Source organism: Solanum dulcamara, chromosome 1, assembly GCF_947179165.1.
Source record: "Solanum dulcamara chromosome 1, daSolDulc1.2, whole genome shotgun sequence".
NCBI classification, from domain to species: Eukaryota; Viridiplantae; Streptophyta; class Magnoliopsida; order Solanales; family Solanaceae; genus Solanum; species Solanum dulcamara.
Genome location: NC_077237.1, coordinates 4,125,732 through 4,139,261, shown reverse-complemented (window position 1 = coordinate 4,139,261; position 13,530 = coordinate 4,125,732). Strand labels below are relative to the sequence as shown.

The 13,530-nt window shown below is 34.0% G+C and overlaps 2 protein-coding genes across 4 annotated transcripts; one reads left to right on the top strand and one right to left on the bottom strand.

The window, feature by feature from the left end:
- The first annotated feature begins 328 nt into the window (after nucleotides 1-328).
- Nucleotides 329-1,784, top strand: LOC129898730 (uncharacterized). The gene is made up of 2 exons (XM_055973382.1): nucleotides 329-765; nucleotides 1,174-1,784. Exons 1-2 carry the CDS (start codon nucleotides 682-684, stop codon nucleotides 1,423-1,425), a joined length of 336 nt encoding a protein of 111 aa, XP_055829357.1. The 5' UTR covers nucleotides 329-681; the 3' UTR covers nucleotides 1,426-1,784.
- A 4,150-nt stretch (nucleotides 1,785-5,934) lies between these two features.
- LOC129886157 (uncharacterized) lies at nucleotides 5,935-13,169 on the bottom strand. 3 transcript variants are annotated; one of them, XM_055960736.1, is made up of 16 exons: nucleotides 12,914-13,169; nucleotides 11,613-11,732; nucleotides 11,137-11,166; nucleotides 10,923-11,018; nucleotides 10,134-10,214; nucleotides 9,903-10,021; nucleotides 9,334-9,435; nucleotides 8,433-8,549; nucleotides 8,228-8,296; nucleotides 8,012-8,078; nucleotides 7,625-7,678; nucleotides 7,430-7,516; nucleotides 7,082-7,129; nucleotides 6,905-6,943; nucleotides 6,391-6,543; nucleotides 5,935-6,317 (listed from the first exon to the last, which is right to left on the bottom strand). In XM_055960736.1, exons 1-15 carry the CDS (start codon nucleotides 12,923-12,925, stop codon nucleotides 6,436-6,438), a joined length of 1,149 nt encoding a protein of 382 aa, XP_055816711.1. In that variant the 5' UTR covers nucleotides 12,926-13,169; the 3' UTR covers nucleotides 5,935-6,317; nucleotides 6,391-6,435. The 3 variants fall into 3 exon arrangements, with proteins under 3 accessions (XP_055816711.1, XP_055816701.1, XP_055816691.1); XM_055960726.1 differs by having other exon boundaries at nucleotides 6,403-6,543; XM_055960716.1 differs by lacking the exon at nucleotides 5,935-6,317 and having other exon boundaries at nucleotides 6,343-6,543.
- Between the last annotated feature and the right edge of the window lie 361 nt (nucleotides 13,170-13,530).

The following is a 13,530-nucleotide window of genomic DNA, read 5'->3' as shown; positions in this document are numbered from 1 at the left end:
TATAGAGATGAGTTATCTGTCATGAGAAACTTCTTGTGTAAAAAATAGGTTGAGAGGCCAATAATGACTCACATAATTACACTCACATACTCACCTAGTCACTGATATGCCTGTGACTTCCCACTTTTTCTTTCTTTTTTCTATTTTTGATTTTTCACCTGGTGTTTAGAGTTTGAAGAGTCGTTATTAAATTCAAATCGCACATTACACAGTTTATTAGGAGATCGTGTTCTTAACAAAATTTTCTACCTATTCAAAGTTCAAATTCAAAATTTTTGATTAAAAATGAAATAATTTCATCAATGCACCACTGCCGTAGTTGTGACTTCCCACTTACTAAACTGTGACCCAACCAAACCACTTATTTCACTTTCTTTCCTTCCCCCAAAATCTCCAATTTCCCTTCCTTTCCTTTTTGCCTTTTTTCTTTACCATTTTCAAACACCCTTCTCCTAATTTTAACTCTTTCTTGACAGTTCATTGCCATTAATCCCATTCACCCCACTTGTTCTTCCCCATCTATGTTCCTCCTAACTACTTTATTTATGTGAAACCCCTCTTTGCTGAAAGATCAAGAAAACAACCTCATAGTTACATTCTTGAGTACACTTTTTCTTTCCTCAAAATTTGTGAGAATATATAGCTTATCTTGTGTTTGGTAAGAAAGAAAGGAAAAAAAGGATGTCTGCTACTGTTAGTGGGGTTCTTTTCCCCTTTCTATTCTTTGTGTTATTTATGAGTACTCATGCTTCCCCAATTTCCCAAGTAAGTTTTTTTCTTTATTCTTGTCGCTTAATACTGTTTCTTGATAGATCCCATCAGAGTTCTTAATATAAAGATTGAATTTTTATGGAGTGTTTGAGCTATATTTGCTTCTGTAGGCAAAAGGGTATGAGATTGTTCTTATAAGGATTGAATTTTTATGGAGTGTTTGAGCTATATTTGCTTCTGTAGACAAAAGGGTATGAGATTGTGCTTATAAAGATTGAATTTTTATGGAGTGTTTGAGCTATATTTGCTTCTGTAGGCAAAGGGGTCTGAGATTGTGCCTATAAAGATTGATTTTTTATGGAATATTGAGATATATTTTGCTTCTGTAGGTAAAAGGGTCTGAGATGGTGTCTGTAAATATTGAATTTTTATGGAATATTGAGATATATTTTGCTTCTGTAGGCAAAAGGGTCTGAGATGGTGCCTCTAATTGAGCCAGGGAAGGCAGAGAAAATGATGATTATGCTGAATAACACAAGGAGGAAGCTTGGGAGTTTTCAGATTTGTGCACTTTGCACTTGCTGTGGTGGAGCTAAAGCAGTATGCTTGCCTACTCCTTGTTGCTATGCTATCAATTGCAACATACCAAACAGGCCTTTTGGTTACTGTTCTTTCACTCCCAAAACTTGTAATTGCTTTGGATGCCATTACTAAATCCACAAGAAATCAAAAAAGTATCTCTCTTTCTATCTATAAAAGAAAAGAAGGAAAGGGAAGGAAAAGTCAAATTAGATCTTTTTTGGTCTTTGATTTGTGTTTCTGCGAGTCTGAAAGGGGAGAGGAATATCTGTTCTTAGATTTGATTTGTTTATAATTGTTTGAAAGGACAGCTATTTCCAGGTAATCTTTTGCTACTTCATGATGGGATTTGTGCCCTAGCAGTAGTGTTAAGTTTTTACTCTTTCAGTAATGAAGAAAATGTGATTCTTTTTCTAAGTAGCAAAAAACTTGGATGAAGTACTAGTTTCAGATTGAAGTATAATACATATATCCATTGTGTTTCTCTCTCTTAATGAAGTTGTTTATTGAGTAACATTGTTAGTATATTTTATTGATGTTGATAGTTTCTATCATTAAAAAATATTGTTTGCTTAGTGAGTATGTCTACTGAGGTATTCATTATTGTCACTATAGTTATGTTTATTGTCTGAATGTAGTCATTAATTAATTGCTTACTGTTGTTCCATTGGGGTTATTAAGCAATAGAATTTCAATATATGGATAATTTATTATAATACATAAATAAACATTCAAATTTGGCCTTAGCGTAAGCACTCCAATTTTGAGAGTATACATCTAGACATATCAACTTGGTATCAACTGATAACTAAACACTACAACTCGTCCTCATTGTGTCTCGTGACACATAAGTTTTGGAGGTGTCTAGATGATCATTTTGTAAGTTTGAGTGTTAAACTACCACATTGGAGATGAGTTGAGCTATCTAGATGTATACTCAAAATTAGAGTGTTTATTTGTCAGCCGATGTCAAGTTTAAGTGTCTGTTTATGTATTACACCTTTATTATATTGGGAAAGTGATAGTGTAAACACTTAACCTAAGGTTGAATTTCTTCTTCTTGTCATAACAGCTAGTCAATCGAGAAAATGTTGTGCTGAATTTATTAGAGAGTAGGACAATTTTTGTTTATTGTTGATGTTGAAAGTGTCTTCATGTGATATTGGTGCACCCTTTGACAAATGATGCACCCCCACAAGTCCCTATTATGTATAAGATAAAGAAGGGGAAATTTTGGGAGAGAGCTTTCACTTACCCTAAGCAATAAAGAAATTAGATGGGCTTTTATTGCTTGTGGAGAAGGGAATGAATGGGGTTGTTGTCAATGTAAACAAACTTAAAAATTATGGTGGGTGGAAGTTGGGTAGGGTAGTTAAACTCAGCTACCATAATAATGCACTGTTGTTCAATTGTAGAGTAGTAGATTCTATATCCATTGCATTTATAAGTTCTAGTCATGTTAGTACATTTACTTTAGGTCCCTACTTTTTCTAGGAGTCTTTTAGTCCTATTGTAGATTATAGGCCGGTAGAAAATACAGAGAACTTCTAGTAATTGTTTTTTTATTTTGTATACTATTAGATTAAGACGAGTTTATTGAGAGACATGATCAGTTAGAATTCAGATATTAACTTGCTTTGGATTGAGGTGTATAGTAGTTGTTATATGTGTTCACAGATGCACAGCTGTTTTGAACTTGTGTGTCAAGTTCACCTTTCCTCAAGAAAAGGATGTAGTAGATATATTATAGAACTAACAGTAATGGATGGTAGATAAGCATGTGGTGGGCACATGTAACAGTCCTTTTTTTAAAATAAAAAATAAAAAAATAAAATAATCATGGTGTGGTGTAGTTAGTTTGTGTGCATTTTGATTGTTTTTTAGGATATCTGCTTCCTCTTATCAGTTATGTTGCTCGGACTCTTCAAAAATGCTATCGACACGCACCCATCAACATTAAAGAGTTCGAGCAACGTTGTTGAAAAACTCTACTCACCGAGATTTAGACAAATGCCAAGAAGTCATCTTGCAATTATTATTTTTCGTCTCAGCTAAGAATTGAACCTTGGTCTCATATGTCTTCTAGTGTTTTGGTTAACTTTGAATCTTGATAACCAACCAGAGTTGTAATGGAATTGACAAGATCCCTCCATCCTTGAATAGAGGTTTCGAGTTTGAGTTTTGTATATGATTTTTTTTTTTGTTTGGAGTGTTTTCTCCTTAAATAAGCCTTACGTGGGTTGAATTTGGATTAATATGAACCTAATATAGGCACCGAACACCTGATTGAAAAAAAATGAGAATGTGCATGGGTGGGGGATTGGTGCTGACCAACTAATTCTGAATCTACTGTTTTAAAACTCTTTGACTCTATAGATGAGTGTGTAGGGAATCTAATTGACCTTGAGTTTAGAACAATTATTTTTAGCAACCCATGTGACATGTCCTTCCTTGGGACAAAGTAAGAAGATTTGCATCCTTCCCTTTGCATAATTGATTTATATATTTTTTTCTTTTAATCATCGAAAAGTACGGTGGGATGAATGTAATTTTTATATTTTTAAAAGTACAGAATTCGATTTTTGAGAATGGAGAAATTTTTAATAGAATTAGTCTATCTTATGAGTTCAAATGAAGTCACGAATTCAAATTAGTCTATCTTATGAGTTCAGGTACTAAAGGCATAAAACAAAGACGAAAAAGAGAAGAATTGTTTTGAAATGGTTGTTTAAAATATGAAATTTATAATATTGAGGAAAAAAAATTATGTTATGATGGTTAGAGATTATTTGACAGTGCCAAACTTTTTTATATATAAGTTAAACTCTTTCATTGTTTAGGCAAAACACTACATTACTAGTACTATTGCTGTCAAAAGAGAAAGTAATGGACTTGTATCCATATAATTCTTTCATAAAATACTATTCAATTTTTTCATTTTTAATTGGCTTAAATATTTTGAAAAATATATTTAAATGTACTATTATTTTTTTTAATTTTTAAAAAATGACTTTTCTAAAAAAAATACATAAATATTTTCTAAAATTCTTTTTGAACCTCATCAACACCACCTAATCCATCCTGACACCACAAACCCCCAACACACCCCCACCTTTCGCTTAGGCCCACACCCTCTCCCCTGGCCCCTGACTCGCCCCTCCCCTTTACCACCTCGGCCTCCCCCATTCTTCCACCCGCCCACCCTCATCCTCTGCTCAGGACCACCCCTCTTTACTCGTTATCAAGATCTCAACCTCGAGCCCCACTCGACCTAAACCCTAGACTCGACCCCAACTTTCTTAACTCGGAACTTGACCTCCAACATCTACTAAAGACCCGTCCTGACTTGAGACCAATTTTTGACCTGCACTCGAGGTTCGACACCAATCCAACTTAGGACCCGACTCAAACTTGACTCGGAGCTCAAAACTCGACCCTAACCTTAACCCTGACCTAAGATTCAACTGTCACCCTGACTCGAGATCTGACCCTAACCTTAGACCCTAAAAGCAACTTAGAAGTTATTATTATTATTATTATTGTTGTTGTTAGGGCATAAGAATTTAAAGAGATTTTTTTAAAGATCATTACTTTGGAAGATAAGACACTAAGTTACACTAATCGAATATTTCCAAAAAGCTTAATAGGTGGGACAAAAATGTACATTGTTAAAATAGTACTCTATGATTCTAGGGTTAAAAAGAAAAAATGTTTTCAAATTAGAGAAAACAAGTGGCAAAAGGATAAAAAAAAAAGTAGGACCATATGTGTGTATTGGATTAAATAGAAATGAAGTCAAAGAAGGATGTACTTCTCTGTTAACAACTTATTGATAAATTTTAATTTTAGCACATTTAACTTTAATTATTTAAACGTTCACCTTTGATTACTTTTCTAGTGAATATTATAAATTTACCATAATTATAAATTATCTTACCACTTAATTTTTACGTTTTATATCAGGTTTGTTCTATTATTCCATATTTGACGGCAATATAATTTTGAAAACATCCAATATTACATATTTTGTTCATAAAAGAATCAAAAGCACACATCTTAATTATTTTTTTAGATTTAAATGTTGAGGAACTACTTCACCCTTAATCAGAAGTCTTGGGTTCGATCCCTGAGTATAGAGAAAATCTTATTGAGAGCGCCACCCCCGAAAGGATCTTTCTGTGCGCGATTCGAATTTAGTCGGAGTTCCACAGGCTCCGCACACCGGGTGGGAAACCAAAAAAAAAGTATGAGGAGCAAAATTAGAATTTACCATTAGTTAAAGGACTAAAAGTGCTATTATTCCTTTATAAGTTTTCAATGATGTGAACTTCTAAAATATTGAATATATATAGGTGTGTCCAAATTAAAGAAAATGTTATCTTTCTTTTTTTAGAAAAAAGGCATTAAAGGAGTATGAATGTATATAAAAACATTGTCCTATTAGGAAAATTGTGCAAATAATATCAATTATTCATATCCTTGTCGTTTGCAAATCATCTCAAATTTGTTCTAATTAAGATATTTCGTATAACAGAGATACTTTTGTCCCTTTTCACCGTATAATATTTTTTGTTAGAAACAGGTTAATTTTAAAAATAAAAAAAACTTGCTACATATTGTTCAAAAGGTAAAAGCTTACCAAAAATATTACATATATTGCTCACATAATGTGTTAACTCACATAACTTACCTATATATATACATGTTACACAATTTTTTATAACTTCCAAGTTTTTGAGTAGCATATTTATCTATCAAAATTTGCAACTTTATATGAACTGTACATTTCTGGTGTTCTAAAATTAAAATTCTTCCACTTTACATTTTTGATGATGATATGATATATATATATATATCACTTTAAACTGTGAAACTCACAAATTTGAGGTCCTTCCTTCCGTTAAGGCGAAAATTTCAGCATTGATCATGCTCAATTTAGGCAGCTAATATGCAAATTTGCCTATCTCCATTTCGTGAATTTGCAGGATTTCACGCTCATCTCATCTCATGTCATTCTTTTCAAGAACCTACACATGGAAAATGAGTCGGTTGGGTCAAAGCAGGGTTGATATTAATCGACAAATGAGTTGATTTTGCCACCTCTACGAGAACCTGATGCACTGAAAGTCCATGTAGAGCAATGCTTTACTTCTCTGACTCTGGATAGGGATCCGTCCAACATGTGTCCTCATTGACAGCCTGTTTCCATCGTCTTTTGAATATCTTATACTCGTTGTACGATTGTCTTCTCACCTGAAGAAACAAACATACATAGCTGGAGTCAAAAAATGGCATCGCGTTTCTGAGTGAGTGTCATTTCATTTCAGATTCTGTATAGCTTATCCCAACTGGCTTTAGATTGAGGCGTAGGTGTGTTCCATACTTCCTCTCAATCTTGATACTCTTTACTTAGTTTCACAAGATACGAAATGATTATGCAATCCCTATTGTCAACGCACAATCTTTCCTTCCACGCGTATTGAAAGGAGGACATGAGACATTCCGGAGGAAAATGGAACAAAAGAAATAATAGAGGTTTCCTTGTTCTGATCATAATGACACTACAGTTTGCAATGATTGTAATGTTCATAATAAAAGTGCACCAGAAGTTTACCTCCACTCTGAAATTGAGAGCGTTGGGTTGAGACGGTGCCTACATTCATGAAAATAATATTTAGCTCTGATGTCAAAACTCATAAGTAAACACGTCTAATATGGTGGGCGCGGTAGGTAAGCTATAGACTCTTTCTAATATAAATATCATTACTGGATAAAGTTATCGTAAACATACTTGTTTTCCAAGGCTTGTGATGTTTTCTCCGCCCACTGTCAAATTCTTCTGCACGATTGACATTAGCATGAATAAGTTCACATAAATCTCAGGCAGAATTAGAACTTTGTAAATATGATGTAGAGGAAACAAGCATTATGTTACATGTCTCTCTATGGGTGAAATGAACTCAGAAAAGTCAACTTAATGGAGCGAATGTGTAAGTACAGACTGTCGATCAGGTGTGAACATCAACCAACGCGACTGGTTCATTATTTAATTGTGTATACATTTTTAGTGTGTCTGCTGCAGATTTGAAAGTTCATTTAAAGCATTTATATGTGCTTGTTTTCTTCGTGTCGTAGTTACCTTCTTTTCGGGCTCTCCTAGTGTCGGAAGGCCATAATGAACAATGTATTCAGCATCGACAACTCCAATATTTTGAGTTCTGTCTCCCTATCACAAAAATGAACCAAGGAGCATCAACAACTCATGACTGTAACTCAAACGAGCTATCGATTTAACAAAAGAAAAATAAATGCCCTGTCCCAGATCTAGAACTACCTGTGCGCAGTAACCGAGCTGAATGTCCAAACCCCAAGCATGGATCAAGTCATTCTGTGAAACAACATAGAAGGAATACGAAGTAAATATTGATTATTCTGTTTCAATTAGTTTGTCTGGTGCACGGAGTTTAAAAAAATAAAAAAGATTTTTGAATTTTGTGGTCTTAAACTAAAGACACGTAGAGTGTACCAAAATGCCCTTTAATCTTGTCAATAGAGGAAAAATACATTCCTTTTTAAACGGATAGTAAGATGAACAAATTGAAACAGATGGAATAACTTTACTTCAACGACCAAATTTTAACAGTAAAATATAGGATGATGCAGATATAGCATGACCTATATAATTGTTACTGACAATACAGTGTTTCTAAAAAGGAAAAACCTGGATCATATACCAGACGCAGCGCCAGGCAGCGTGAGAAAACACAGGAGCCATTACTTCTATCCACCTGCAATATCAGAGACTCCTTATGAGTTCCGAAAAATAATTGAGTTTTCTATCTTTCCCATTCAGAAAAGGAGGTTACTGCTGTAACAGTTCTTAATTATTTCCCATGAAGAGATCATCCGCGAGTGTCATAAAGAAAAATTAAGTTACCCTGTACAAGGAGGAGCCATACTGGTATAGTCACACCGAGTGCCAGTATCGCCAGCCTTATAAGTCCTTCTGCAATGTAATGTGCTAATCAAATTTTTTCCAAGTGCATGTCCAAAACACAAATTCAAAAACTCAAACTTTCAAGTTTCGACTTCAAAATCTATGGTCAAACGGTAGCTTAAGACTGAAATATGTTAATAAGAACCTGTGCACTCTTGATCTCCTCCCACGAGCAGTAATCTGATGATGCACCTCTGATTTTCCCATATCCAGAGCTGGTTGTGAAATCTCAAGACCTTCATCTCTCACAATAGATATGTATCTACAAGGATAATGCAAGTCAGGTTTAGTAAATACCGTATTTTTGGAACGTTTTGTATCGTCTTTAGTGGTCTCCGAGAGATACATAAAACTAAATGCAAATATGCAACCTAAACAATACAATCCTTCAATCAAATGAAACATGTATTAAAGATCAAGAAAAAAAGCATCGTGTCCACAAACTATATTGTTTTTCTAATGCGGAAATTGGACTTATTGTAAGCCAAAACTTTTATTTTGATTCTTTCCTAGCACAATATGTCAAATAGAAGACTAACGGTCAGTCTGGTGCACTAAGCTCCTGCTACGACCGTGTCCGGTGAATGGACGGATCACAAGGATCAATTATATGCAACCTTACCCTACATTTCTAGAAGAGGCTGGTTCCACAGCTCGAACATGTGACCTCCTGGTCACATGACAACAGCTTTACCAACTATGTCAAGGCTCTCCTTCCTATCTAGAATACTATTTCATTATATATGGATTACTCACACAAGCAGCTTTCTTAGGCTGCAACACTTTGTTGAGGTAATTCATAGTAGCGTATCTACCCCTCCAAGAAGTTTATGAAGATTCAACAAAGACAAAGCCAAAAAAGAAAAAGACAATCAGCAACGTTGTATCAAGGTTTACAATGAAGAAATCTTCACCAGAACTTAAGATTGGATCATAAAATGATTATTTTTACAAATGCAAGTGAAAACAATGAAATCGCTCCAGCAAAATAGTTCGAATGGTACTCTATCTTCTGTATTCTTGAGTATATACCAACTTTCACATACCTTTTTGGGTTGAAATTTTCTACTCCGAGGTCTTCATCCCAGAGGAATATATATCTGTACTCAGCAACTATATCTGGATGTAAAAATCTTTTTGCAAACCACCTATTATTTTCATAAGAGCCGAAAATGTCAAGAGAGTTTGGTGTAAGCATAAGATGTTCTATACTAAAGCAACTGCCTACAAAAATACGCCTGCGTCCTTGTTCCTTCCCATTTGAGATGCAAATACGAATATCAAATTATTAACCGTTTCAATTTCCTTGTCTTACTTTCCTTTTAAGTCTGTTTCGAAAATAATGCCTCTTTCCTTTTTAGGCAACTATTCAGTTTCGACTTTACACATGACATGTTTAAGACCACAAGATTAAAGTACATTTTGGTGCATTCTCCATATCTTTAGTTTAAGACCGTAAGATTCAAAAGTCTTCTTTACTTTCTTAAACTCCGTGCCAAGTCAAATTCTAACAAACAAAAAACAAATTAAAACGAAGGGAATGTAATTGAGAATTACAGATAGAAAGGATTTTAGACACAAAATAATGCAGAAGGTAAGGGTCAGAAAACTGTACCATTTTGTTTGGTTCAAAGCTGAGATGTGTATTACACTGTTACTCCATTCAAAAGTCCTCCATCCATCGACAATGCCATCGTAGTGAAAAAGCATCACCACAAAATCACTTGATAGAAACTACGAACCAATTCAATAAGCGAACTTATGGTAACTGTATGTCATAAAATATGCAAGACAATTGAACACTCATCTTTCTTTTTCTATTTTCCGACAAAAATTGAATACGTACCTTTTGTACCATCTTGTTTACTGTTTCTTTTTGCTTTATCCCAACAGCTGCAGCAAACAAGTACTTTGAAGGCTCTTTTTTCTGTTAAACCACAATTAAAAACTAAAACATGTTAGTGACTGTCTAGGAAAATGTCATACGTCCTCTATTTCAATTTGTTTGTCTTACTTTTCTGTTTAGGTCGTTTCAAAAAGAAAGCCTCTTTCCTTTTCTGGCAACTCTTTACGTATAAATTTCCACATGACATGCTTAAGACCACCAGATTAAAGTCTACATTTCTTTAGCTCAACATCACAAGATTCAAAAGTCGTTATTACTTTCTTCAACTCCGCGCCAAGTCAAAACCAGACAAACAAATTGAAACGGAGAGAGTATTATATTCTTGCACAACATAAATGTCAATTTCTTTATCATCAGAATTAACAATGATAGTAGTTAACAATAACATGTATTAATCCAACAAGATCCGAAGTAACAATTGAAACGGAGGGAGTACAATATTCTTGAACTATATATTGTGGAAGCTCCTTGGACTTGAATTACTATGAACTAAACCAGAAGAAGTAAAACCTTAAATTTGAATAGTTAATAGATATGAATTTAAGATATACAAAAAAAAAATGGTATCAAACATTGTTGGACATACCAAGATGAAAAGAGTATCATATAAATCGGAGGGGATTGAGTATCTTACTTGTCAAAGAAATAAAAAATTCACTTTCAACAGAAAAATTCAACTCTGGATTTAGAATTTATGAGGAACTTGGCAAAGATGGATATGAAATTAACCTCTGGATAGCCCCATAATGGCCGTCTTTCTAAGTTAGAAGTCTTGACGATAATACCTTCAGGTAATGTCTCACTTCCATTAGGCCTGCATTGATTCTAAAACGGATGACACAAATTATTTATGTGAAGAATATATCAAGGTACTCGAAACCAATGAATTATTGATACCAAATGGCTAGGAAATCATAACATTTCCATGCTAAGAAGAACAAACCTGACATGAGCTTCGCCACCTCAAACTTCTCTGCACAATAGAATTCTTATGATTATCCATTCCCATACAATATACCAAAACTCAAAAATATACCAAGTTTCATTTGTAAATAAGTCAAGACACTATGAAAATAGAAAAGATTGTAATCGGTTACTAGCATTTGGACATACATATTATATGCAAATAATCAGTGTTTGTTTTACCATTGTGTCAACTTCAACTAGAAACAGAGAATTTGAAGATGAGAAACTTATTGAAGGAGTATTTCAAGTGAACTCATAAATTTTACTCGCAAAACTTCAACCTTCTTCCAAGCTGTCCAAACACAAACAAAACGGATACTCCTTTTCAACTTCAACTTCAAAAACTCATTTTTTTTCAACTTCAACCAAAATATGTATGTCCAAAAGGGGAATCTCAAGCAGTGCATATTCCATAAACTACGGGAGAGGTCAAGAGGAGAATACGACATGTACCTCTTTATGATTTTCTGCAAAGTCGGTCCCCAACAAGAGAATCAGACACAAAAACGACGCTGTAGGAAAGATAACACAGAAACATGACCTCCTGATTTTTGGATCTTTGAGTAGTGACACCTAAAAAAACCAAAGAAAGAGTCTCATTTAGCACATTGAATTGAACATTGCATACAACAATCTACTTTTTACTTAAAATTCTCAGAACAAAGGATCCCTTTCTTCAAAAGACACTATTATTGTTGTGCTAAGGCTTCCCTTCTTCAGAAGACGTTTTTTTTTACCCCTCTCTAGGAGCACCCACCTTCTCCCTTGATTACTTGAACCTACAACTTTAAGGTTGGGGGTGGAGGGTGCTTATCACCTAAGCAACTCCCTCTTGTCTAGAAGTTTAAGAAAAGAAAAAAAAAGACACAAGAACTGGCCTCCCCACAACTCCATAACAAAAGTCATGTATTGCAATAAGTTATGTTGCTTGGACTCTTCAAAAAAGTCGTCGGGCGCATGTCTGATCCTCCAAAAACGGGTGTGGAATCATTTTTCGGAGAGTCTGAGCAACATATACAGGCTATAAGATCAAATCTGTTTTGCATTACTCTAAAACTCTCTAAAAAAACATAACATGAAACATTAAGAAAAGTGATTTTCTTCGCTGATAACCAAGTAATCCCTGTATACGATAAAATATGATAAGAAAATCAGAATATTTTATGCAACAACTCGCTTCCCTGTATCAATGGTTTACACTATAACTACACATGGAGGTGAATCAAGTATATAACCAACGGGCAAGGGCTGAGCCAAGTGAGAGCAAGGGGGTTCGATGGGAAATTACACTGTACATACAAGGTTAAGATTTTTTTTGTGTGAATAGTAGATATTGAATTACTTCATCAAATTTTAAACTCTTTTAGTTAAATTGCTGGCTCCGCCTCTACCAACAAGGTTCAATTGAATCTAGCATTCCGACATAGAAATGTAGATACAAATATATGCGAAAAAGTGCTAAATTATTATATAAACATTAAATTCAGAACCGTGAATTTCAAAATTACAAATATTTCAACATAAGAACATGAATCAATCAAATTTAAATCTTGAGTACACAAATAACATTGCATGAACTTAACTATTGATAAATGCTAAACACATGCAATTACAATAAACAGCAACATATTCAGTGTTATCGCGCGATTGGAGCCTTATTATGTGTTTGCAGTCTTACCCCGCCTTGACAAACTGTTTTCGATACCTTTCGTACAAATACATTAAAATATAAAAAGGAAAAAAATAAAACTTACAAATGGCTTCATTTTCTTTCAAATAAATAAGAATAATCAACTTGCTGCCTCTGCCCCTCTGCTCTGTCTCCCTTAGATAAAAATCACTTTTTTTCTCATGGATTCAACATTTTTTAATAATAAAGAAAGCATTTTTAGAAGACAAATCAAAAAGGATATTTTTCAAGATTCAAACTTTTTATATATTTGAGAAGAAAACGAAGATTTCCCAGTTTTTTCTTTCTTTCTTTTTTTGTATAAAAATTGTAGAAGGAAAAAAAGGGTAAATTTGTTAGAGAAAACAATTAAGATGGGAAATAATAGGGAAAAGAAACTGAGTCAATTTTTCAATGACGCTAAGTAGTGGGGGGGATTTGTGGAAGATATTGCGCGGTTTCCAACCATCAATTTATAATTAACCATGATAAAAGATAAAAATAATTTTACTATATCGCTTCTATTAATTATAAGTTATCCACACTTAATAATAAGGGTAATAGACATAAAATAATAATGTCTCGCTTTTCTTATCTTGTCTATCAAGGAGGTCACTCTCACTTTATCCCAAATATCATAGTTCCTAATTTTATCCCTCCTAGTTTACCGAAACATTCATCTTAATATCACCGTTTTTGCTA